Consider the following 27144-nt stretch of genomic DNA (forward strand, 5'->3'; position numbering starts at 1 on the left):
GGAGATAGTACTAGAAAATCTCTGGCGGTCCTTTCTAACTTGCATGACTCCACGAATTTTACTTTCACATAAACAGAGGGCACTTCCAACGAAAGCAGCAATATCCTTGATAGATCCTAATCAAGGAAATGAAATCCAAAGACAAACATTTCAATTTCTGATGATTTCTGTATGCTTTTGCCAAGTACTGATCACCTTCCTCCTGTAATATAAAGTACACGTTTGCCTAACACCATCTCTTTGAAATCTACTTCATGATTTAAAAACCAGCTTTTATTCAGGAAGCAAAATTTCTTCCAGGTGTTTATTACAGCAGTTCTCTGTGAAGTGTAATTTAGTGACAGCCATAACCACCTTTAATCAGTCTCATTTTTTTGTTATTTAATCCTTTAAGTTAACACATTACCCATGCTTCACCTCTTGACAAAGTATTTTTATTGTTATTATTACATGAAAAACAATCTCTTTTCTTCGTTTCATTTGGAATGCAGTATATTAACTCCAGATAGGTTTTGTTTCTTGCAGTAATACCATGTGAGGGAAATACCTACTCCATGGTTTTACAAAATTGGTTGTAAGTAGGGAAGTAACTATTGTATTCTACGTTTTTTCTGCTGCCCAACATTTCTCCTGAATAACCTTAACAGAATAGGATTTTAAGATGTTCAACATCTCATTTGGAGCATTAAATAAAAACCTTTTCGATGGAGAGGGGGAGAAAAAATGAATCAAAATCATGTTCTAAACAAGGAGAACAGAAAAAAAGAAAGAAACAGAAAGACCTCCAACATGAATAATAAAGAACATGCCCATGTTTGGGGAAAGTGAAATAGCTCCCTCTTCTGTAGTATTTTATAACACAGACTACCTTTAAAAGAATTAAGATGTTTTGAACCTATGAAACCAGCACTAACTGACTTAAAGAAATACAGCATCAGTGTGTTCAAGCATTCACCATAAAAAAAAGAAAAAAAAAAGTAACTGAACAGTAGTCTAGCTTTTTACCTAATGTTTTAAGTGATAACTGGCTAAAAAATGGTCCTGAAGGGTGTGCTGCTCAACAGCCTTTCATTTGAGTCTGCATACTTGTTTGAATTTTGTCTACTGTCCAAAAAAGTTAACTGCAGCCTACTAAGCAGCAGCATGTGTGTTTACTTAAGCTTCCTGTAAAAACATTCATATCATTCCAAGAGTGACTAAATGTTTTCCGTCCTCATAGTTTGCATTCCAGCCTTCCCCACCCCTCCAGTTCATTACATGAAAAATATCAGTCCTGAGTCCTGTGCTGAAGAATTTCCTTCCTGGGTTTGAAATACCTAATGCCTTGCAGGAAATTTTTTCCCAGCACTTAGCTATCTGTGTTAACTCTCAGGGTTCAACAATTCAGCATCACATAACAACTTATAAAATGTATGCAAGGACTTAAGACGATACAATTTTCTAATGTCACAAATAACTCCAAAAACATATTCATTAATACTTTCTAGCACATAGTTCAGTTTGGCAGTCTTTTGTCTCAAATTTTATTCCTACTGTCAAACCTGAAACTACTAAAATATGTATTTCTCCTTCAAAGTAACTATTATAATCAAAGACTTTTTACTGCTGCAATGTGAAGAAGCTTCCTATGAACCAATGGTGCATGGGGGTGTGTGTCTTTCTCGCAGTGATGCAATCAAAATACATACTTTCTACTCTCAAGATGTGAAGTTAAAACCTTTTGTCTGTTGTAATCAATTCTTCTGGTTTTCAGTTTAACAGGCTTATATACTCTTCAAATGTATTTCAATTCTGATAAGAATTTTTTTTGACAATTTTAGGTGGAGTGAGACTAAGGTATAATTATCTTTGTTATACCAGAATCACTTACGCCTATCAAGAAATGTCTGAATACATTAAGAAGGCCATTCAGTTATTGTTACTAGGTGAAGATACAGCAAACACTAAATTAGTGTACATCTGGGGCAAATCTATGAATGCTATAGGCATTGAAAAGAATTAGAGGATCCATGAGGTTCTTTATAAGTGAGACATCCTTAGCTGCACTGATGTATATATTCATTAAGATTCTTTGGTTATTTATCCTTTCAGCAGTCTTCCACTGAACGCAGCAATGAATCAATGAAACCCATGAAAATGTTATTTCATAGCAGTACAGTCTTCCTGAATTTCATTGACTTTCATTGGCAGTAGGTTTCATTATACTCTGGATGGTGTGGTTCAACAGGCTCAGCTGCCTTGTCTAGAATCACTATACTAAATCATGAGCTGGCAAAAGTAAGCCCAATTCTCTATAGCTTGGCGTTTGCATCCCCTAATTGACATTGATGAAAAGGCTGGTTGAGAGCTACAGCGCTGCTGCTGAACAATAACTTATATTTCATGCTCTAAGGAGAACCCTGGGCCCAAACTCCGTGTCGGTGAGCACTCCTCACTACCACTGACTTCATCCTGAATGAATCAAGTTTCTTTTCACTGGACTCTGCCGCCTGTTTTTACTTAATGAAGTGCTAGACACGCTGAAGGAACTGAACTGAATTACAACTCAGCTAGAGTTTGCAGCCCTTTATTGATGAAAATGTTAATTTCTTTTTGTGAAGATAAGTGTCAACCATAATGACAGCGAAGTAATGTGGGCCTTATTCACGAAAAATCCTCTGAGGGGATTTTGTTTAACACTTAATTTCTCATTCATGGTTTATGCTGGCACCCTGCCACCTGTACCTGAGGGCTCTCATGCAGAAGGACGTACTGTGAGATAACCAATTACTGCGTATCAGCTTTCCCTATGAATAGCCTGAGCCTCTGGGAGATGCAAGGGAACAGAAGCAACCATAAACTTTCCTAAGGGACATCTTTGGCATCAATGCCAGCACTGAACACTTGTATTTATTATCTTGTTTAAAAAACAAAACAGAACAACACCCCCCCCAAAAAAACCCCAAACAAACAAAAAAGGAAAAAATTAGGTATTTTCATACTATCTGACCCAATATTTACTTGCTGTGAACACAGCTATTATTCCAATTTGCAGATGGTCTGTGGGAAACCTGGTTATTTCTATCACTGTAGCTTCTTTAGTATTATTTATATGCTATTATATATTCATATGTTTTATTCCCCTTTTTTTAATAAAGTTCATTAAAAATGGAATTGCTGTTTAAACCACAGTAATATTATTTGGAAAGAAAAGAGTTGTTAGGCCAGCAGAGAAGCAAGCAACTCTGTAAGTAGCAATACTAACTGCACCTGATTGCCAATGGATCTGGTTAGCTCCAACAGAACAGGAACCCAGACCAGCCACTGTGAAGAACCTCTAAGCCAAAAGAAGTGTCAGCAGATACCAAAATTTTGCAGTCCCTTTTGACACCTGAAAAACCACTTTCTCCTCTCTACCTAGCTGTCTGTTTTCATTAATGTGTAGAAATGTGTTCTCTTTAAAACTTCCTTGTGCTGCTAGAAGCCACTGGCTCTAAAACCACTGGGAAAGCACAGAGGGCCAGTCTGATTACCTAAGCCTTGGCTCTTAATGAAGACTGTCTAGAAAACAAAGAAAGAGAAAACAAACTAAATAGATAATAGACTAAACAAACAAAGGCAAATCCCAAAGGACCAGTATCATTACAGCAGCTATAGAAGCTATATAGAAGCATCCATCAGTTTAAAACTAATTGTTGGTGCTGGATCCACAGAATGGGACAGGTCTGATTTTCCCAGCTCCCACCAGTGCCTGGCTTGAAAAGCTGCATCAACTGAAGAGCTTGGGTTTGGGGACAGGCCAATGGTGAACGTCTTCCTCTCCTCACCAAACTGTCTCATTGTGCCTCTGTCTCCAGCTTCATGCTTTTTCTGTGACCCTTCCTTTCTGTCTCTCTCCCTGTGGAAAGAGTCGCCTTAAAGCAGCCAGTTCCCTGCCTGATACATTGGGTTTTTACTGGTGGTCATTGCTGCATCAGATAACTGGCAAGAAGTGATATACTGTAACAAGATATCTTGCCAAAAGAGTTTTGATCACTCTGGTGTTTAGTTAAAAAAAAAAAAAAAAAAGAAAAAAAAGAAAAGCAGCTTTGCATTGAGCTATATATTGGTGAGCCACAGCCATCACTTGCATAAACACTGAAAGCTACATGTGATTTACTATTACTGCTTTCAGTTATGTAAGCAATTTCCTGAGCAAATCTCATTTCACTGAGGCTGAAAATTCAACTGCCATGCCCTAAACACATCAAAAAGACAACCTTAGTCCCAACATGCCACAGGAGGAATTTTGTTTTCCTCAACAACTTTCTGCCTTCTAAAGCACATCTTCCCTCTTGTAATCCAATTCCGTTCTTTCATGTCTGATCTTTTTCTTTGCAACAATCTTTTAGGTTGCAACAACACAGTGAGTAGCAGTGGTAGAACTTCTGTATCATCAACAGAATCAATGCTCAGGAAGAAGAGTGAAAAGCTGATTTAAAAGGGGAAGGAGCACCAATCCATGCATCAGATATCAGTGACGGCAGAAACAAAATAGCATTTTAAATGGGACCAGGTTGTCATTAAAATGATATAACCGAAATCTGGGATAGTAAGATGTGTGAAGGAAGCAATGTTTTTAAGGTTTTTCTTGCCATGGCATACTTCTCCCAGTTCAGCTCTTCTATAAGGAGAAAACCAGAGAATAGAAATCTAAAGAAGCCCCTTGCCTACTAGGTTAGCAAGCAATACCTGTATTGCAATGAAGGTAGACAGCACTTATTTCCTATCCCATGCATTAAACTCCAAGTAGAAACACTATTAATCTCAAATTTAAGGCTTAAGACACATGGTGCTATCTGACCTTGGGGGTGGGCCAGAAGTCAATGACTAATATACCAGTCTCTGCTGCCGTCAGCTCAAACATTTACTTTTTTCAAAAATAATTTTAAAATATACAGTCTTAACGTTAAACGCAGACAGCCAACCTTTAACAGATTGCGATTTTTTCCTAATGTTCTGGAATTTTCTTAATGCGTGCTTTCAAAGAAAAATGTTAACAGATTCAGAAAGACACACAGGTCTCAAACGTCTAGTCCGGTAACACCTTGCTCTCATATATCTAAAATATTTTTATTCAGGCTGCTGATCACAAGGCATAGCAGCCTTCAACTCATTTGATGCCCCAAAATATAACTTTAAGAACCCTTGATGGTTCATTTATCAGAGATTATTTCCTATTATTGCAAGATAAGTCTCAGATGCTGAATAATTTCTGACGAAGTCATCCAAAACTGCTTCTTGCAAACTCAATTTTTTTAAATCTTGGGTGCTAGCATCTCAACTCACTGATATGTTTTAACAGTCCAGATTTTTCATCCTTGAAATAATCCCAAATCTGGATTCCTGGAATTAAATAACTTGCAGTAATGGAGCAAAATAATCTGGTTTTGTTATATTACTTTGCTGTAGGAGAGGGAAGGGAAGAAAGTGGAGAGGATTCAAGCATTTTCAGATATTCTCTGACCACTGGTACCCAAATACACTTAAATCTCCTCCTGGCAACAACTAAAAGTACTTCCACTGATTGTTAGTTTCACCATTTACGTAATTTCATTACCCATTGATTATTTGGCAGTATGTGTTATCAAAGAAAGACCAAGTCAAATGTGATGTTTTTAAGCTTAAAATTTAGGATAATTGCTCAAAATACCATTCAGTGTTATTGTCTTCCAGATGACACACTCAAAACCAGATAACTACAACTAAGCATATATCATAGAACAGCTAACATGACAAACAAATAAGAAGCCAGATTATTTTTGGATAAAATATAATTAAAATGACACAAGGTCCTCATTTAAATATTGATTCTATTGTGCTGTTCTGTTAGTCTTCATCTATTTCTATAATAAGTATAATTTCACACCACACCCCACACCCTTAACAACTACAAAAATTTTATGGACCTAAACAGTTGCTAGCTGCATCTTGTTCTAAAACAAAGTACACGTTATTGCATAGAATTACCTAACCTAGTCCAGAGGAGGTAACTTGAGTCCTCAAAGCACTGCAGAGGCATTAGTGTGGTATGTTAAAGAAGCACCAGCTTGTTTATATTCAATAATGAATGATGGAAGCCTACATTCTACCCTGTTTGCTGCCCACAGTTCTTCTTAATTAACTCAGTTCAATATAAATAACCATTTAATTCAGCTATCTCTAATCCAGTTTCTCTAGTCTGGAACAGGAAATCAGAGACATTTGCCTATCCTTCCTTCACTGGAGGAAAAAAAAAATCCTCTGAACATACTAACATATTGAAAATACTTCCATCAGTCTCTCTCTCTCTCTGTACTACCTTCCCAAGCTCGCTCACAGATACCTAAATAATGAGTGGTGACAGCAAATAACTCTGCGATATCCATCATGAGGTGATCACTGGGGATTAAAGGCATTTAACCTGCTTCTTCATAGTAAAATTAATTCAGTGCAAGTAGCAACTCCCTACAATTCACTGGTAGCTTTTACACATTATCAGACACCTTCTTCATACCTTGTGATGTGAATTTTGGAATTAAAGAACACCTGTAAAAAACCCTTATGCTCCTCAAATTTATCCTAAAAAGTAAGTATCTCAGTGAACTTACTTGGATGGATACTGCAAACCAAGAAGGGCCCTGAGACACATGCAGATACACAAAAATAATTTTCTTCTATCAGAGAAAGAACAGACAAATCTTAATGGCAGCTCACTGAGCACCCACAAGTGTCTGTATATTGTGAATATGGCTCTGACAACAGGTCTAGATTAAACAATTCTAAATTTAGTAACCTGGTCTTTTTCCTGAAGATAACTCCTCCATAAAATGCAATTCTAAATGTACATTTATGTATATAATTTAAAATATTTTTTTGTCTCAGTTTGCAAGTCTTCACATTTCCATTGTCAGGTTGGGCAAGCATTTTACCGTACGGTTAAGTTAAATCTCAGTGATTTATACCATATGCATGTATTTCCACAAATGAATGAAAATACAATTTTAAACTTCAAAAATTAGTCTATCTCCCAGATACCACCACCTTTTGTAAGTTTCACTGAAATATTTATCAAACTACAGTGTGCAAAAAGATTTTAGATGCAACTAAATGACATTGATGAAGAAGAAACCACGAATAAGCCAGTTAACAGTAATACCAACTGACGAACATTTCTGATCTTCTAACTTCTCCTATATTTACTAATAAGATTTAAGAAAAGCTAAGAGCAACATCAGTGAATAATGTTGATCTTGAACCATCTCTTACGATACCCTTCTGGGCCAAAAGAGTATCAGAGATTGCCACATACAGGTATAGTTAAACAATGCTGATGTTTTTTGTCCTCAGTAGTTTATTCAGTCAACAGGCAATGCTGTACCAGCTACTTCAATCCTCCAAAATTTTCAAGTAAACCAAGGAATTACCACGTAAGCAGTAGTCATGACAGAGGAAAGTAAAATAAGAGGAAATACCAATCTTACCTTCACACACCGGGCAGCACTCCCCGGGGACTTTAACAGGATTTAGGCAGCTCTGTCCGCAGGCCGTGGCAACACAGTGTGGATCTCCATTGATGCACTGGCAGAAGGTACAGTCGTCCTCTCGCCAGCGGTCTCCGTGAGCTTGGATCTGACCATTGGCATAGCAGCCAGCAGGGTTATTTACTGGATAAAGTGGGTCTGAAATGAGAGAAATTGTAAGAGAGTGAGGCTTAATGTTTTGATCTTCTGATTTTGTTTTTCAGAACAAAATGGATCTTAGATCTATTGATTTTTTGTTTCAGCTTTCTGAAGGAAACTGAAAGCATCTAAATAAACCATTGGAATGACTCATGTCAGCACTATATCACTACTTTATACAATGAGCAAAGATGAGACCTCTGGCACATTTCTTGCTAGAGCAAGAAGACTGCCTTAAGCTACATCTCATCACAGTTTTGGAGATATACTAGTTTTTCTGAACAGATGATCTGGCTCAGTTTTCAATTTCATTTAAGTTGAAGTTTCTTCCCCTTGAAAGCCACAAGACCCACTTATGTGCTAGAAATCAAATGAAGATTTTGGTATTTAAATAACAATTTTATGGAACATACTTTAGGTTACATTTCTTATCAAGTTTCACATAAATAAATAATGCAACCCTGTATATGCAAACTCATGACTTGAAGTAAAAGTAGCTTTTACTCTTCAGAAATAGTATTACTCCAGAAACTTGATAAGTTATGCTAATATTAATAGTAAAAAGAATATATACATTATGTGAATATATACAACTTATCATGGTGGCTAATAAAATAAAACTGTCAGGCTCAAAAATTAAGTATCTGAGAATGTACAGTAAGCAGGTCAAATTTTCAAAGCAAGCAATAATAGAAATTACATATTAAAGCAAATCAAATATAATAAAAGCAATAGATACAACTGACAACATTTTTTAGTGGACATCAAATAAGCACAAGTGATTTACCTATAAGTTAATTTTTCAAGAGTGTTAAGTTTAAAGGACTTGGGAGAAATAAGACATCCTATCTAAAGGAAGTTTCATCACTCCCCTCTGGAAGGAAGGCAATGCATTTTGAGTGTAGGAAAAACACATAGCTGTGCTAAGTAACTGTTGTCTTATTATAAGCCACTTATGACATTGAATATTTGGATTGAAACTGCTCACAACTTCTACCCTATCCTGAACTGTGGTGATATTCACAATTCCAGTAAAATGGGTTAAACCAAGAATCATGTGTTTATGAAAATAAGGCACTTAAAAATTAAAATGTTTCCTAAGCTCTTAACTTTGCACCTTTCATGTTTTAGAATTACCTTACATCCATAAATAACTATTTTGACTTAGTCAAAAATCAAATAATAAACAAACAAATGAAGTGAATTTTATCCTTCAACTTATATACAGGATTGTGATTGACAGAGGAATACAGAGAAAGCACAGAAAAGCCATATAAGACTTGTGCTATTTGCAAGAGTCTTCTATGTGACTCAAACCACAAAGTTCCTGGTATCCTTAAAAGGTCAGTCATGTTTAAAGCCATAAATTGAGTCCAGCAAATTACATATCCTAATGCTGATATATCCTACAGGACTTTGAGAAAGAATTCCTCCAGGAGTTAAGGCAAGAAGAGCTTATGCCTGTACTACACAACTCACATCGACTCTATCATTACTGTTTTAGAATTCTTACAGAAAAGAAGAAAGCTTTATATTCTTTATATTTCTATCATCAAGTAACATTAGTAGGAAACAATGAATCACCTTGAAAACCAGTCATGAAATAATCCACTGAAGAAAAGCAGGGAGAAAAGAATGTCACCTCTTCAACAACTAGAAAAGCATGAATGGGTGGGCTGTTAGGTTTTTATTCTGCCCATTTAGAAGACTTACTTTGTCAATTTAGGGCTCAACATTACCCAAGTTATTATAAGAAAGAGATCAGAGCTTTCTTTTTTAATTATTAGATTTCTCTTATATGAGGAGGAGATTTGAGATTTCCAGGTGATTTCACTTATTGAGAATCTATCCGTAAATGCACATTTAAACAAAGGGAGTAGGAGTGCTTCACAGGCCTCTTGACTATGCAGTGGCCATAACCTGATCCCCTCTGGGGCATGATCCAGGTGTAGAGTGCTAGTCTGTGCCAGTTTGCTGGAATCTTGGTTGTGTTCTGGCAGAAGATGCCTCCAATATTTTCTAGTATAAGCAAGAGGGTCAACGTGAAATTTCGTAGAGAGACCTTTTTAGGAGGACTGCAGGCCTAGCAAGCAGAGGAGGAGGTTCTCAGCAGGGCAAAGGAGGTGTATATATATAACTGTAGAGCAGAGAAGGTGTATGCATTGCTCTAGCTGAACATGAAAAGAAGCGGGTTGCAAAGCAATGGAAATGTGTCTTAGGGTCACAACTGCTGCTATGGAGATGCCTGTCTAAATGTCCAGTGCAGAAATTAGAAACAGTTTTTTATGTCCTTTTTGAAGAAGGTCCCCACAGAATCCCTGCACACTTGATCATATTTAAGGAGGTTCTGATGCAGAAGGGAAAGCCAAACAGCTCTGCATAGAAAAGGCAGAGTGTCAATGTCAGAGAAGCGCTGCAAAGAACAAAACAGCACGCTAAGGCACAGCACAAACGTAGAAATAAATTGAATTAAGGAGGAATCTACAAGCCTCAGAAGAACAAAAGCCCTTGTTTGCTCATTTCCATTGAACAGGCAAATAAAAAAACCCAGCAGAATTAAATGCAAAGAGCATTAAAAAGATACTGTACCTTCACACACTGGGCAGCACTCCCCTTCCGGCACATAGTACCTGTCGCAGTGTAGCTCACCACACTGGGCAGAGAAGCAAATAGAGACTCCGCCTTGGCATCGACAAAATCGACAAGCATCCATCCGAAACATGTCTCCATCATAATATTCCATGCTGTTAAATATGCAAGTTGGTTTCACTTCTGAAAGAAAGAAAGAAGTATTTTACGGATATTGTTAAATGGGAAATAGTTAAGCTCATGTTGCTACTGACAAGAACAGATATAAAAGAGACAGTTGATTTTTCTTTCATTTTTAAAACTTAATTACAATCTTATTTTATTTTATTTTTAGGAACATGGTATATTTTATTGTGTTTCAACAACAGAATAAAATAAAATGCTATTCAAAATTACTTTCAGAGCAATTACCTACAATTAAAAGTCTCAATTTTAAAAAGATCCTGAAGGAAGGTTACAGCACTGCTATTTCTTCACAGGTGTTAAATATTTCTCATTCTGGATGAGCCTGAAGCTACTTCAAATTTCAGCATATGAAACAATAGATTTTTCTGTTTTAAGAAGACAGTTTCTGATGTGTCTTAAGTGTAATCTTCCTTTCTGCAGGACTTGGTACTCAGGTGGATAAATTGCACTAAAGCTGTCCAATCAATAGGTTAAAAACTCCAACAAACATTTTGTGACTGCATGATCTGTTATGCAGAACTGAACACTTCACACAATCTGGAGCTGTAATAGCCAGCTCACAGTTATACTTCTGAATTGTAATAATATTTATGTGATCACTTTAGTGTTTCAAAAACATAAGACAGCTATTTCTTGTGTGCTTCTATCTACAGCAGAGCCTTGACATATAATTAAATCCAAACTTTGTTAGAAACTAAGAGCCTCTAAAAATTCTGAAAGTATTTTGCGAAGGACATTTTCTATTTACTTGGTTAACATTAAAAAAAAATGAAAGGGGAAAAAAAAGATGCTCCCTAAACCAATGAAACAGTTTGCACATTTAATCAAGTTTTTTTCATGATTATTATTTTTTTATACTGAAGAGGTTTGGTTCCGGATTATGAAGCAGATCATCATGAATATATCATAAGGTCTTGTTAGGGCTTTTGACCTTGCAGTTACCCCATACATATGAACTTCCCTCCACCTATTGCCAGCAAACTGCACTCTGTTCAAGCAGCCCAACTGATTATCCCCCCACACAATGTCGTGTTGCTCCACGGCCCAGGGCTGAATCATTGTGACCCAAGATACTGTAGAAAAAATACTCTGAATTTACGTTCGACTATAAGACTCCGCATTAGTCATTAAGGAAATCATGACTTCACAGTATCATCATTATATTATTCAAGGACTTAAGCCTCCTCCCTCTTCCCCACTTCAGAATAAGCTTTTTGGCCTCCTGTGACACTAGCCCAAGATACCTGAAAACAGCCACCTGAAGTAAAGCACTGTTTAGTTAACCAACGTATTTTTTTCAGAAGCTATGAATCTAGCAGTCTGAAAAGCCAAAGGTTCTGCAAACAGGAAGCTATTTCAGCAAAAACATTACTGAACTGTAGATAAAACCATCATGTTTCATTGCATTTGAAGCAAACATAACAAAGAAAAAAAAGGATAATTGTCCATGTTTCTGATTTCTGTAGAATAGATGGAAACAACTATTTGCTTGTATATGCCTGGCCATATAGGATTGAAAACTGCCCACTTTGTGGTCAGGTGATTTTCTTTTTTTTGCTTAGTGATTAATCTCACTTGGAGATGAAATATATTCAAATGAAAATTCAGACTTGCAGATTCTTTCTAGCCCACCCCAAGTCTCTTAACTTTTGAGAGTTAAAAACTTGACATCTGAGTTACTCCTGACAATGAGTTTTGACAAGGTTTTCTTTAAAATTCTAAAGTACTTATTTCCATATATGCTTATACTGATCTCCAGCCTTGAGTCATTTGATATGATCATAAAGCATTAGAGTTGAAACTTGGAAGTATCTTGAGCAATGTTTGATTTTTATATGTCTGTTCTGTCTTCAAGGCATAATGTAGAAAGCAGCATAAAAAATAAGAGTAAGAAGAGGAAATACCACTGTGTCCGGGAAAACATCTATGACCTCATTAGAAAGTAATTCGCATAAACAAACACTTGAGAAATATTTCAAGTTTATGTAGTTCAAGTTGCTAGTTTAAAAACCTTCTCAAAAAGGAAGAAGTGCCAACACAACTCAAAAGGCCTTTAATCCATTTGCTTCTAGCTTCAATGTTTTGATTGCAGCTTTCCAGATTTTTATTGTTTCCCTCCACCCTAAACAGTAGATATGAATTCATGCCTTGTTAGAAGTAGAAACATCATCTTCAATGAATTATCACTCATTTTTAAATGTCCAAACAAGACTAAGCAAGTCCTGAACGGAAACAGTATGTTTTAGTCCTACAATGAAAACCACCATAGAATTTCAGTATTTTGCCATCCAGGTTTATGGTAGCTTATACATTTATACTGAACTATAGACCTAAGTTTATATGTCCAGCTATGAAACAAGGATTTCTTTGGTTAGAACTAAAGTAATATATAAGTATATATGAGACTCCAGTCTTGAAACTGAATCAAGCCAGAACAAGCACTAAACAAAAATCTCTAGCTTTAGATACTACAAGTGGAAGCCTAATGAAAGAGTGAGCAGCACACAATGAAATTATAATGATGTTTCTTCCACCACAATATGCTGAAAGATTCTCTCAGTATCCTGTTTTTTTTTAAAGTGCCAATTTTAATGCCTTATTGATCTGTGTATGACAGTCACAAAGGAATGAAAGAACATAAAGCTAATATTAAATAAATGCATCTTCTCCTAGAGGCCAGCAACCATGAATTCATTGTTTTGCTAATAAGGAGAAAACTACACGTAGGATTTTTCAAGCTTCACTGCATCACAAAGTAATTCAAATTGACCAAACTTCATAGCACAAAACAGTTAAACATATCTGAGACTCCAGATCCTGTTTCTGATGCAGACTACTACAACAAAGCAGTGGGCATGAGACACAGACTATGGATTCGTGAACATAAATTCAGTGTCTGCTAGCTCTCAGATAAGCCAGTAATACAAGATTGATCCAGCCTTTTTTTATTGGGACTGAGAGCCCTAAATGTAAGGGTTGCAGTAAATCCCATAGTCTCACATTACACAAACTGTGATTACTTCTCAAGACGTCTATCACCAATCTGAATGGCAAAAGGACACAATCTGTTTTATCAAATTAGTTTTCTAAGGTATTTTAGCTTCTACATTTAAATCTAATGAAATACAGTTCTATTGGCTAAACTAGTCCAAAGTAAAAAACTTTTGTTATTGAGTTTTTTTAGTTTTCTTATACTTATGATTTTCTTTGATTAGAGTCATGGAATAGCTCAGAAACACATTCAAGTTTTGGAAGCCACCCTTTGCAAGGCAACAATTTGCATGTGGTTACACATAAGATGCTTCAGGCATCAGCCTGTAGGCAAGTATGCGCATTTTCTTTTGTAATATCAGAAATTCCAGCTCTCCTGAAGCAGCAGCAAGATTCAAAACAATTTTCTGTCGTTAAAAGGATTAAAAGGTTCATGATTCTAGCACTTCAGATGTTTCTTTAGCAAAGATAAGTATTTGTACCAAAGCCTTGGAAGGAACTAGGGCAAGTGCTGTGAACTTTCTATTAAATGAAAGAGGAGGAAACTGATAAACTTGAATCCTGTGTCCATATAAACAAAACACAGAGAAGCTTTCCATTTTTAAAAAAGTTGAGTTGATAGTTTAAATAAGGGAAGGATATGTTTCATTGGAATTGGCCCATAACAATGTTGTAGGACACCACACTGTATGCTGTTGCTTTCTTGCAAGCATATAAAAACAAGCTAGATAGAAAAAAACTATTTGGGTTCTTACTCTTCAGGTTGAACTGGCTACTACCCTATTAACAAGATTACAAGACCATTCTGAAAGTCCTTTGGTCCTGCATCTTCTACAAAGATCATCCATAAACAGAGAAATCAGAAATAAACAAACCCATAACTATTATTTGTAAACCAATGCAATTATTTATGCATACATTTATAAATACTTACACAGTTTAAAGGAATGAATTACTATTTTGTGGCACCTGCAGTCTGTAAAAGCTGTTAAAAGATACTTGGCATGCTGAGGAGACCCAGATTCAGTTCTACCTGATACATCCCATTTTCTTTAAAGCAACCAGTAATGGAGAAACTGCAGCCTACCTATTAAACAATTCCACAGTTTTAACTACTGTAACTATGTAAAAATCACAGAAGGGGTAATTCAGGTTAGACAGAAACAGCAAACAAACAGAAAGGAAGTTTCCCAAGTTTCATTACATTTCCCATCTTCAAGGTCTCATGTTCTACTGGTTTTTTCTATCCTCCAATGTGCAAATTTCTTGCTAAGAGGACTCATCCTTAAGACACCTCAGGGTGTCCCTGCCTTCATCCTCTCTTACACATAAAATGTACATCTTTCTTTCAATTTAATTTTTCTTCATTAGGTCATGCTTTTGAGCTTCTGTGGTTTTCCTCAAGGCTATCCTGTGGCACTATCCCCCTTTTGTCTCTATCCCTTCTGGAAACTAAGCATTGCTACTTTTTAACATCCTTCAGTAGGTTACAGTCCTACCACAGGAAAACACCAGGACAGCCAAAGGAGGAGCTGGGGCCACAAAGGGTGGTGGCTGTGCTCCAAAATCCCCAAACAGTGACAGATTTTCTTGATGAAATTGCCAAACAATTCTTGGAAGCAAGGCATATTCTTCATAACAGAGGAATGTGTTTAAATCCCAGTGGTCTCTGTCAGTCCATCACAAGAGAAAATAAATGTTGCAATCAGTTTAGCCCTAGGCACATGAACAGGGCACAGGCATCTGAAACAGTCTCAGTACCACTGTAAGGTACTGGCATAGCCCATCATTCATTGCCAGTACATCTGTGATCGGCCTCTAGTGCATGAGAAAAGTTAAAAATTGCAGGGGAAAAAAAAGTCTCCAAAGCTGTAACACAAGGCTGTGGTTTGGTGTTATAACAGGTCTAACCATTTCTCCCATGCTTTGAGAAAAATACTGAATTCTAACCTTGTCGCCAAAGTGTTGGCAACTTTGCCCAGGTTTAAGCACCTCGAAATATCTGAGACAGAACATTACTGAAGATATTAGCTTACCAAGACAATTCACTTTGGCAAAAAACATTACTACTTCATCAAAGTAAATACTAGAAGTTTTTACTTTTTTTTTTTCTTCATAACTTTTACAACCAAACAGAACTATACCATTTGACATCTAATATTCTTTGTATATGACATATCATCAGTTCACAAAATCTATCTAGCATCTTGGTTTTCATTATCTGGTATGAACAAGTTAGAAGTTAGACTTTGCCCTTTTTTATTTAAAAAAATAACTTTGTTATTTAAAACTCAGTCTCTACTTGTCATTGAGCAACCCTCCCACTCATAGTGAACCCCTGTAGAGCTTTGAGTTTGGTTTCACATCCAGCTGTGGTCCTGACAATTGCTATCCCTCCTGATAAATTTATTTACATTGTATTTATTTATATGCATCTACAGACTGAATATTTTTTATCAGGAGGTTTGGATTGACTGGTTTTCAGTTTTCAACATTTTCCTTTTGCCTCTTGTTTTAAAAGTAACTGGTAATGATTTGCACTGTTTCACATACTGTTCCCAATTTGACTACAGTGAGTATAATACAGGTTCAGAGGATCTGTAATATTTGACTTTGCCTGGCAGACTGACCTGCCTTTTCACTATACTAGACCAAATTCTCATACTACTGTGACTGGTGATTAGCCATGGTTTTCAAATACCTTTCAAATTTTCTGACTGAATTAAAAACAATAAACCCCAAACCCAAAATCTCAGCCCATGACAAGTAAATCCCTCTAACTCCTTGGTATCAGATTATCTTCCTTTAATATTAATCTGCCTTTTATTATTTACAAAACAATTTGTTATCTTTTGTTCCTCACAAGCTGCATTTTGCACCTTACTTTTTAAGCAGCTGTCTATTTAAAGTCTACCACAAAAATCTGTGGGTTTGGATAGCCAGAGAGAAATATGCAGTACTGTTTAATCAGTATTAGGACTATATTCAGCTCTCTGCTCTCAGTCAGACTCTCTTAATCATGGTCAAATCCTTTTTTCTTAAGAGCACACATAAAATTTTAAGTTTAATGAAAGTGCAATATAAAGACTGTCAGGATTAATGCAGTAAACAACGGGAACTCTGTTAATTGGATGGTATCTGTGAGGTGATTCATTTGGACTCCATTCTTCCTTCTTCAGTGAATTCCTTGCTGACTCTATATTTCCCATCAAATCCCTTCAGCATTCTTTGATGCTCCCTTTAGAAACAGGCCATTCTTATTTTCTTTTAGGAATTTCCTTTTAGATTAATAATGGATCTGCAATTGCTGTGAGGAGTAAGTGCACCAACAGGTGACAAAAAGCGTGATTAAAGAGGGTTTTTAATCTCTCCTCCGGTGCAATACTCTGTATAGAGATGCAAGTGTGAAAAAAGCCACCGGGTACAGAGAAAAGAGAAATGCCTCCTTTATGTCAGTGTCAGTTTATCTTCTCAAATGAGGAAAAAAAGTATCACAAGTTATAAAATGCATATTATGTGTTATGTTAAGTGAATGATCTTACTGATGTAGATCACTTCTGTACTACCATGTGATCATCAGTACAGACTGAGACAGCAGTATAGAAAGGGTCAAAGTCTTAAGTCCTGGGGAAAGGTGTGATCCATTCTTCCCAGGATCAATGCCAGGTATTTTAATGCATGCATCAGGTAGTCTCATTTTCAGTGGACAGGGCAACAAAAATCCACACCTTACCCTCTAGGGAAAAGAGATTTGAAGGAGGGCTCCACTCTTAGCACAGCTGGACTCTAAAATCACAGCTCACAAATGGCTATGGCAGAAAGCAGACTGGTCCCCTTGGCCTTGAACCATGTGGACACATCGATGAAGACCACTCGTCACACACATATTTCACAAAACACTCAACAATCCTTTTAAAGTAGCAGTTGTTTTTAAGGAAACTTATTAAGAAGTGAAAGCCCTGATTGACAGAAGGCAGCAGCTCCAGGACAATTGATAATTGCTCTCTCACATTTCTAAGGCAGAGCTCACAGCCAGCATGTGCTTTACTGCAACTTACATTGAAGAGACCCAGGCATCAATACCTAATTAGAGAACAGGCAAGTTTGGATACTCTCTTGTTTCCAAACAGTTGTACTCTTACTGCACGTGCAACTTTCAATCTCTTCAGATTCACTTGCTGATGCTCATAATTTAGAGCTGAATCATTTTTTTCTTTACAAGCTGCCCCCGAGGAAAAGCAGCATACCAGGATTAGAAGATAAAAGTCCTGGTGAGTAATATATTTTGGGTGGATCAGAAGAATCCTTGAATTAGCTTCTGTAAAATGAAGGATTTTGTGTAAGACTGCATCTTGGGAATCTCTCATTCAATTTTTCCCAAATACACATTATATACTATCTAGTATTCTCTAAATGGAAAGTAGTTTTCAGGCAAATGCAAGTAGGGAAACTTCATGGCAATTGGAATAACCTGCCTTTAAACAAAGCAATATTCACTCTCACTTTCCCCCAAATATGTGCTCTGCTACAAGGTCCTAGAACCACAGAGCAGGCAAACTCTCATTTTTCAGTTTCATATATTAAGATGAAATTATTTGCTATAAATTTCCCATGTTGCTTTATTTCCTCTGTATCTACTTCACACTTCTCAAAAATGAGCACATTTGACTATGTGTGTAGCTCTTCCCTGAAACTTCACTGCTGAACACCACTATGCTGATCTCTGATTCCCATATGCAACAAGCAGTGATGTATATAGTTAGCTATACCTCTAGTTACACTATTTTATGGTAGCCAGAGATTTAAATTTAGCAATTCATGCTTCTGTCTCCTTCAGGCTAAAATTCTGTTGCATGCACAAACTGTTGCTTGCTCTGAGGCTCATCAAGAATGTAAGATTAGGAGAAACAGCCAGTCAGCTATCTTCTAAGCACAGATGAATGACAAAATCATATCACTACTGCATTTTAAACCAGTGTTTGCTAACAATTCCAGAGGGTTGTAAGGTTTAATTGACAAATTAAAGAGTAAACATGTTTCTTCTGACAAGGAAAAAGAAGCAAAAAGAAACAATAATGCTATAGGCATCATTGCTATCTGAGGTATCCTTTGGACATCCAAAGACCAGGCAGGGTATGCTCTGGGATGGTTCAAACACTCATCCTAGATAAATCATGACAAGGAACTTTACTGTGTCAAAAGGAAACTTTGGTTTGATTCCTATTACCATTTAACAACATAGAATGATTTTATTTACAAAGACGCTTCCCTTCAAAATGAAGGAATCAATGTGTGCCTTAAAATTGGCTTTAAAATTGACTGACCTTTGGGACAAGAACCACATTCTAATGACAGTAAGACCCATGCATTAATTGCACCTGTGCATTAATTGCATTAATGAAATCTTTTAACCACAGCAGTGCTTTTAAAAGCATAAATTTATGTTAGTTAGTGTAACAGTTTTATGTAAAATATTGTGATATCTGCATACATTTATGATGATTAAAATGTCACACAGAACTATTAGGAGCATCAGACCTCTGTAGTGTAGTTTTTTCCTGTAACCAATAAGAAAGTTGTTCTTAGCACTTTCTAAATAATTTTTTGGATTAAAAAAATCCAAAAAGAAGGTCAACCCATGCAAAGATTGAACAGCCACAGACAGTAGGTCTTAACAACAAGCCCCAACTAAATCAAAATATCAGGACCATTTCCAAGCAGGAATAATTGATATTTTGGTGGTCAATTATGTCTATATAATTATAGAATAAACCATGAGAAACAGCAGATTGCACATGATGGGAAGCATAAGGACACAGGTAACATAAATCTGAAGCAGAAAAATAATGATTAATGTATTGACTTACTGCTGTTATTTATAATCAAACAGGAACAATAACTCCACAATCTACAAAAAGAGCAATTACTGCAGAAGTTTATCTCACTACAGATTAATACGCATTTCTAACAACGGCTAACCAAAGTTAGTTTGAGACAATGTATATCAGTAACAAAGATAATCACAGAAAAACTACAGATGTATCGTGGAGCTTCTATATCAGTTTTATATTAAATCCAGGAGAAACATTCATGAAATAATAACTGATCTGTCCCAAAATTGTTGACAAACAACAAAGAGAACATACTGCAGAGTCTCTACATGACACATAGCTTGCTGCCTTTAACTGTCCTCTCAACACTGGCCACTGCTGTTCTACAAGAGAGCTCTTTCCTATGCAGTAAAGCCAGTCTCCCCATACTCTGAACACGCAGCTCTGCATCTATCACATTAGCACATCCTTGCAATAAATACTGCAGAAGTCTGGCCCGCTTTAACATTCATTATTAGGGTTATCTAAATATACAAACTGGAGTTTTTTCAGTCTACATACCTTATTTTAAGGTAAAGATGATTACTAACCTTCCTGACTGCTCCCTCCAGCACCAAAAGAATCACTTAATTCTAATATCCAATAGATGATATAATTGCAGGAAAATTATCCTAATGTGAGTGTGGACATGTCCTTTTTATTCCATCCTCTTGCCTTTTTCAAGAGGTTTTCAAACACAGAAGTAACTAACTGAACTTGCTGGGAACGCAGATTACACAACTTCCCCACTTACCATCTATAAACCCATTAACTTGCATCTGATTAAAACACATTCTTTTAAAGGCATTTAATCCTAAATGGAAAGGATGAAGATAAGGAATTCAGCATCTTCGTGGCAGTTTGTGCCAACAGTCATCCCCCACTGCTGAGAACAGCATGTCCTAGATCTTACAGATTCGACTCTTTTTACTTTGATGGAAATTTTTTTTAATGAAGCGAAGAAATTGATTTAAGCCTATCACTGTAAGAAATTTTCTCCATCTGTTACCGATATTGACTGTATCTCTTCTGCACTTGTTAGTATTTCAAGATACTTTTAAAAACAGAACTGGATATTACATTCAACTATCAGTTTCACAAACAACATTCCCCCCTTGTCTTCATCGTAAACTGACCAAAGTAATGGTAGGGATTTATTACACACATACATATTTATCAGTTTGTCACTGTCTTAGACATCTATTTAGAAGTTCTTGTCAAAATTAGTTTTCTAAGAATTTAGAGGTTTTAGAGGACTTGTTTGTCTCCCTGAAATAAGAACCACCTAAACATCCTAAAATGCACTTGAGAAAACCCGAATTATAAAGCAATGCAGATCATTTGTCCTCTTTACCAATGATTTGTCACACAATCCAAATGTCACACACTCATTAGTAGTTTCACAGTTGTTCACAGATTGTTATTAAAAATATTTATCATTTTCAGGTTTGTAACTATTTCCTCTTTCCAAAGTGAAGCATCATTAATAACTGCACCTGGAAGTTTGCTTGAAGCAATTTAAAGTTACATCATACAGCATTATTTTTTACAAATCTGATTGTAGCATGAAGTTGCATAATGACAAATGTCCTTCTCTAAAAAAAGTATTTAACTTTTCTGGCCAGGTTTCTCCGAATTATTTTTTTTTAAGAGGAACTTATTAAAAGATAATTTTGATACTGGTCTGGAATATACTAATACTGATTTTTAAGGATATATACAAGACAAATCTACAAATCTTCATTTTTCTTCAACCTGGCCTTTCTACTTTCCCCTATGGTATCAACTTCCTTTCAAAAACTCTTTTTTTTTCCTTCCAATTTCTTCTGTATTTATTGGCTACTAAGGTGAAGATTAGGAATGTGAAAGAGGCAAAAAGGAATCCTGACCCAAAAGCAGCTTGAATCTTTGGAGTGAGTTACAGTGAGCAATAAGGCAGTGATGCACAGGGCAACAGTGGTAAGACAGTCCAAACTGTTACCAAGGAAAAATGAATATAACTCCTTGGAAACAGAATATGAAGATGAGTAAGGACAAAAAAAGTGGGCAATTTAAACAGCTCCATCACACACCTGCTATAATATGTACTGCAAAAATTTTGTTAGCAGAACCCACAACTAATATGCAGACTAAAGGGAAACAATTAGCAAGGTGCTTTGTACCTTTGAGACTGTTTCACACCAGCAAAGACATCATATCAGAAACTGGTTTTCCATTTCTTGCTCAAACTACTAAAGCAAATCCTAAATCAAACATTGCACTGAGGTGTGTCACACAGTTAAACCAGATTCAGAAATAATATTTTAAGAGAATGAAACAAATATGAAACAAAGGAAGGTGAGTAATACTTTAGTATAACAGGCAGTAGATAAACAAAAATAAGGTAAGTTGCATTTATACAATTTTATCCCAAATAGTGGAAGTCTTAGTCTGAAAGCTAAAGAATCTGTGAGTCTTCCTGATACAAATTCTTTTATTCACATGAAAGAACTTAATTTTGATATACAATATCCGATTATATGTACTATTATTTTTGATTCAGCGTGTCAGTATTTAAAATATTGCCATGTGTAAATATCACAAACATTGTCCTGGGGAAATCTCTCTCTCTCTCTCTCTGCATGTTTATATGCATATCCAATGACCACTGTAAAATAACGGTTCTTTCAAACATATGATACATGCACCACTAAACAAGATCAAATATTGCTGAATAAATATTAATTAATAAAATTGCACTAACTTGTAATTTTTTATGCTCAGAAATTATCTGAGCATGTAAATGCTTAAAGAGTACTTTTCCCCTTATCAATTGTCAAAATCAAGTTTCTTCACAACTCACCCTATGTAGCATATATGCAGTTCTATACACATAACATAGAGCAGTCCTGAAATATAGTCACTTGCATAACAAATTGAAGGTTTTTAAACCTTTTCTAAACATTTAGATTGGGAAGCAAAGAATGAGAATAAATATTTTCCTACACTGACTCAAAATTTCTAAAGGTTGCACACTTGTGTTAAAAATTAATCTGCAACTGATTCTGAAAGTGAACCTTAATCTAAACAGCTTGCTTTCACTTACAGTGCTGCAACAAGCAGTTGCAATGGTCAACAAAACTTTCACTTCTAGAAGGACTCTAGTGTTTGCTACTGGCAAAAGACTACATGAAAAGCATATATTTAGGGAGTCTTGCTAAAACTATAATTCCCTGAATCATAGGGAAAAGTCTTAGAAATTAAAGAAGCATGACAACTTACAAATGACAGTTTCCCACTTCAGCTAAACTTCCAGCTCCTTCTTACTGAATGAACCTCAAGAAAATTATTTCTCTTAGATCCTGAATACATAAAATTAATCAAATGCCCAGCATTTTCCAGAGATATATAAAACCCTCCTCTCCAGGTGCAAGAGAAGGTTTCACGTACCATTGACACATTCAAAGACATCACAGCACTTGCCAGGTGTTCCATCTCCACGTGAGACTATCTGGGGAACGGAGCCTGCCTCACACATGGGGAAACCACATAAACCAGTGAGACACTCGCATCTGAAACCAAAGAACAGCAAGGAAAACCCCATAAATAAATGAAGCCACATACAGGATGAAAGAATAAGCAAGAGAAAAATGGAAGGTTAGAGCACAAGTTCCAGCTTTGGCGTATTCATGTCTTAGAATCGCCTTTTATTAACTCAACAACCAAGACAGCTTATGAACCCGAAAGATTTTTTGTAACCATCCAAACTCTGTTTGCTGGTCAAGGAAACAAGAAGATGGTACTGTGCAACACCAATGCTGCTCTAGAGCTATATGTAAAAATGTAGAAAATTGTAGTTCCCAATTGCTTGAAAATAACTGTGTTCTCCAGAGTTGTAAAATTAGGCTTCTCATCCAATTCTATCTGAAAAATCAAAATTGGTGAAACACTAACAGCAGTAATTGCATCTAATCATCAGAATAGTGTGCTAGGAAACTATATTATATCCAGTGTTATGTTGGAAAAAATTAAAAGAAATCCAGAGCCATTAAATCTAAGCCAAATAAAAATAATTGCAAGCTCTCTTTTGGTGTTGATGGTGCTGCAGTTTGTGGAAGGGGCAACCAATTACATATGATGCCAAATAATGTAGGAGGTTAGGTATATTACATACTGTGGTTAGTTTTGAACCATTCTAAAAAGAGTATTTTCTCCAGGTAAGTAGTATTTATTTGCTTATTTAAGAAAACAGTCTAAAGAACTGGAAGATATAAAATGTAGATAAACAGTAGTCACATTTGTTTCCAGATTCTTTGCTTTACGATTAACATAACCGTTTCAAAGTCAGACATCTAGAACTTTTAATATGTTTACATTTTACAGAGTTCTTGCCCTTAACAATGGGCACACTATAGGGAAGGTAGCAATGATTCCATAATGAAGTGCAAGACAAAATGAACAAAAAGAAATATGCAAATATCATAGCTGAGAAACGTCATGGAATAGCACTTAAATTTTTCAATTGCAAATCAATTTTTTTTGTAAATCCCCCCCACGGATTGATTTAGCCTATTACAAATACACATATATGTCAAATGGAAACAAAGAACTCAACAGAAGATCCTGTAACTACGAGTTAAAGAAATAAGAACTCTATTTGCTAATAACTATTTCAAATATTTTAAGTATCCCCCATTAAACCACTTCTTAGTAAGAAGCATTATCAGCCCTTAATGCATTTGCTTATTCTTTATGCTCAAAACCCAAGAAGTTTGGGTCTCCTCTGCCATGCATGTCTCCTTAATTGCCCAGCAGCTACTTCATCTCAGATCAGCATTCAATGAATGAGGAAAAGCCACCTCTCAACAGACAGGATTTTAATATATCTCCCTTTAACTTCATCAGTGTTAGACAAAATTGTTATATTCTCCACTGTAAGGTATTACTCAGAAGGAAGTTTGCAAGAAATACAAGTAAAATCAAGGAATCTCACAGAACTTTTCTTAAACTGTTTAAAACTGAATTCTAAATTATTGTATTACAGAAGCATGTTACTATAAAGAGATAAATAAGTCCTTAAAAAAACAGACTTAATTGTATCACATTTCACAAATAATGCTAAATATGTCAAGATAAAGTGAAGCAATTTAATTCTATGTGCACATACATACTACAGTACAGTAACAGAAACCAAAGTTTTAATTATCGTATCTCTGCTTTTGACATTTTCCTCTCGACTTTTCTGTAAATACAAAGAAAGGGGAAATCTAATTCTTTTCTTTACTGTATGCTGTTTGTCTTCAGAGATGTAGAAGGAAAAAAAGGCATTATGGCTTCTACTACATGTGATCAAAAAATCCAAAGGATTTGTGACAGCAGCTTCCCTTTAAGATGACTACTATCTCTCACCTTTGCTGTCCTAATAGTGCAGGAATTTGGGGGGTGGGGAAGTGGGGGAATGGAAGAAAAAAGATGACCTCTAGTAATCAACAAAAAAGAACAATTATTACTGTCAGGTTCATGGAATTTGTACCTTAACCCATCTAGACACTGATTCGAAAGATGGTTTTCCCTTCTGAGAAGAATGAGGTACAGAAATAAGTGCCTACAAATTAGTAATGAAGAAAGAAAAAGAATAATCTTTCAAAACATATGTAACACCAAAAAAAAGTACAGACACAATCTGAAAGCAGTATTAAAAGCCTAAATAAAAATACTAAGTTTCACTTCAATCACCCTATTTTCAACATCCAGATAACCTCTGGGAAAATAAGCAGACCAAATTTCCTGAAAGTCCACAGAGAAAACGGCACATGTGATGAAAATATAGTTGTGGACGTTGATTTTCCAAGTCTTATGAGCCGAAGAACTCTTAGTTCTATTGCCTTCGAAATAGGTTTTCTCAGACGTGTCTGTATCTTCCTTATTCTTTGTCTCATATATTCATTGTTCACTGATAAGAGTTCCAAGATAACATTACATGGTTAGATTAATAACCTGTACCTTTCCCCTCTCATTTTTTTCCCAGTCAGTGGTTTTAAAAAAAACCCCACAACTCCAAGACACACAACTGAACAACAAGAAAACATGAATCACCATGTTAAATAAAGATAGGACAATCTTCCATAAAAAAGGGCTGAAAGACATATTTAGAGGACTGGTGGGAGCCAATGTTCCCTTCTGCAGCAAAGACTCCCTCCTCTTCAGAGGAATAAAAGTTTCACATACTCAGCATAAGCAAACACAACCTCTTGATCCAAAATTTTATATAGTGACTTCCCATTTGGTTAAAAAATAATCCATGCATAAGAGAACGTCAAAGTAGCATATAATCTCAGATGGACTTTTAAATAGTCTGCATTCTTTTCAGCCAGCTCTGCTAGGAAAACCTTTGACCATTGTCCAAGCTATTAGCATGGAAAACATTGTTTTGGAGACAGAAGTCCGTCAGAAAGAAACCCAAGGAATTCTGGTAGCTGAGAATGGTTGTCACACTGCCAAAACAACATCTGGAAATTTGGAATAAGTGATCCCATTTTCAGTAAGAGAGTAAGATGGGTTTTATAGAACTAGATTTTTCTGAAGTGATTTTGGGGACAGAGAGACAGATGGAAGATAAGTTGCAGTCCAGCTCTGTGCTCTGTCACAGACAGCTATCCACCTGTATCTTACCCTTGGTAATGGAACATTAGGTTTGAAGAAGTTTAGCAGGTCAGTTTGAGTTAAGCCTGTTGACAGTGGCCATGGTCAATCTCAGATTAATTTCTATAAAATTTAGCTGTTCAAATAGCTGTTCAGTAAGGCGCAATGTTGCTTCTAAGCTGTTCCCTCTGTAACTGCAACTCGTCTAAGAAAAACAGACACAGAAGTTGCTACAAGGAAACCTTCCCAGAGAGAAGATTGCTTCGTATGTCAAACTTCTCCCTTTACGCAGCTTGCAGTGACACCACTGCAACATCAAATGGCATGGTGCCATCTAAAAGTTCCAAGATAAAAGGGAGGGCAGTACTTGAGGTACTGAGAAGTTGGCACTCAATGTCTGCCCGTCACACACCTTATTAACAAAGGCCCTAAGGAAGTGTGCCTCTTGGGATGTTATTACTGTAACAAGACGCAAGTCAAGCCAAGAAGAACATGTTCTTCTAACAAGGAAGACAAGTCCTGTACGAGAGTACAATGTTACCAATAAGAGTGCCCAGAAACTAAAACAGAATAATCAAACAATTATGCAAGAGACTTCATGGACTGCAGCCGGAAAAGGTGGTGACATGGTCTGGAAGGAACTGAGAATCCCAAAAAAGGAGTTCATTGCACTGAAATTTTTAAAATATACAAACAACCTGACTCGTAAAAGGAATTGTCTCTAGTTCTTCAGGTCAAACAAACAAACAAAATCAAAACAAAAAACCACAAAACCAAAAACCCACCCAACAACAATAATCCTAGAAATTTCAATAACTGAGCAAGGCAAATTTCAACATACGAAGAACCAGAAATGAGATGGTGTTCATTAATGAATGAAGGTGACTCCTTCAGTAATATAAATGGTCTGACTTTTAAATTGTTTTTATGTTTTTCAGAAGATAAATAATTTCATTACTTGTTTAATATATGTTTAAGTGGTGTCGGTGGTGAAGTTGTTTTAGTTTTTTGGGTTTTGTTGTGTTTTTTTTTTTTGTTTTTTTTTTTTTAATATAATCACTTTGCTTTTTTCTTTATGGTCCCAAAGTGCAAAAAGGAAAAGGAAGAAGATGGGAAAAAAAAAAATCAAATTGAATACTTGTAAATGACAACTTTTACTTCAAATCCAATTATCTTGGTTCATTTACTTCTGTTATTAAACAGATTTA

The 27144-nt window shown here is 36.0% G+C and overlaps 1 protein-coding gene across 4 annotated transcripts in view; it reads right to left on the reverse strand.

Moving 5' to 3' along the window:
• CRIM1 (cysteine rich transmembrane BMP regulator 1) overlaps window positions 1-27144 on the reverse strand; it is a 198322-nt gene that overhangs the window by 40318 nt on the left and 130860 nt on the right. For 3 of the 4 annotated variants that reach the window (XM_027641448.1, XM_027641444.1, XM_027641446.1), the window contains 3 exons: window positions 22745-22866; window positions 10269-10451; window positions 7482-7679 (listed from right to left, as the gene is read on the reverse strand). In XM_027641448.1, coding sequence (XP_027497249.1) covers window positions 7482-7679; window positions 10269-10451; window positions 22745-22866 — 503 coding nt within the window. The remainder of the gene's footprint in view (window positions 1-7481; window positions 7680-10268; window positions 10452-22744; window positions 22867-27144) is intronic. The other variant, XM_027641445.1, reaches the window with a different exon arrangement.

The sequence above is a fragment of the Corapipo altera genome, unplaced genomic scaffold, assembly GCF_003945725.1.
Source record: "Corapipo altera isolate COAL_440 unplaced genomic scaffold, ASM394572v1 48b, whole genome shotgun sequence".
NCBI classification, from domain to species: Eukaryota; Metazoa; Chordata; class Aves; order Passeriformes; family Pipridae; genus Corapipo; species Corapipo altera.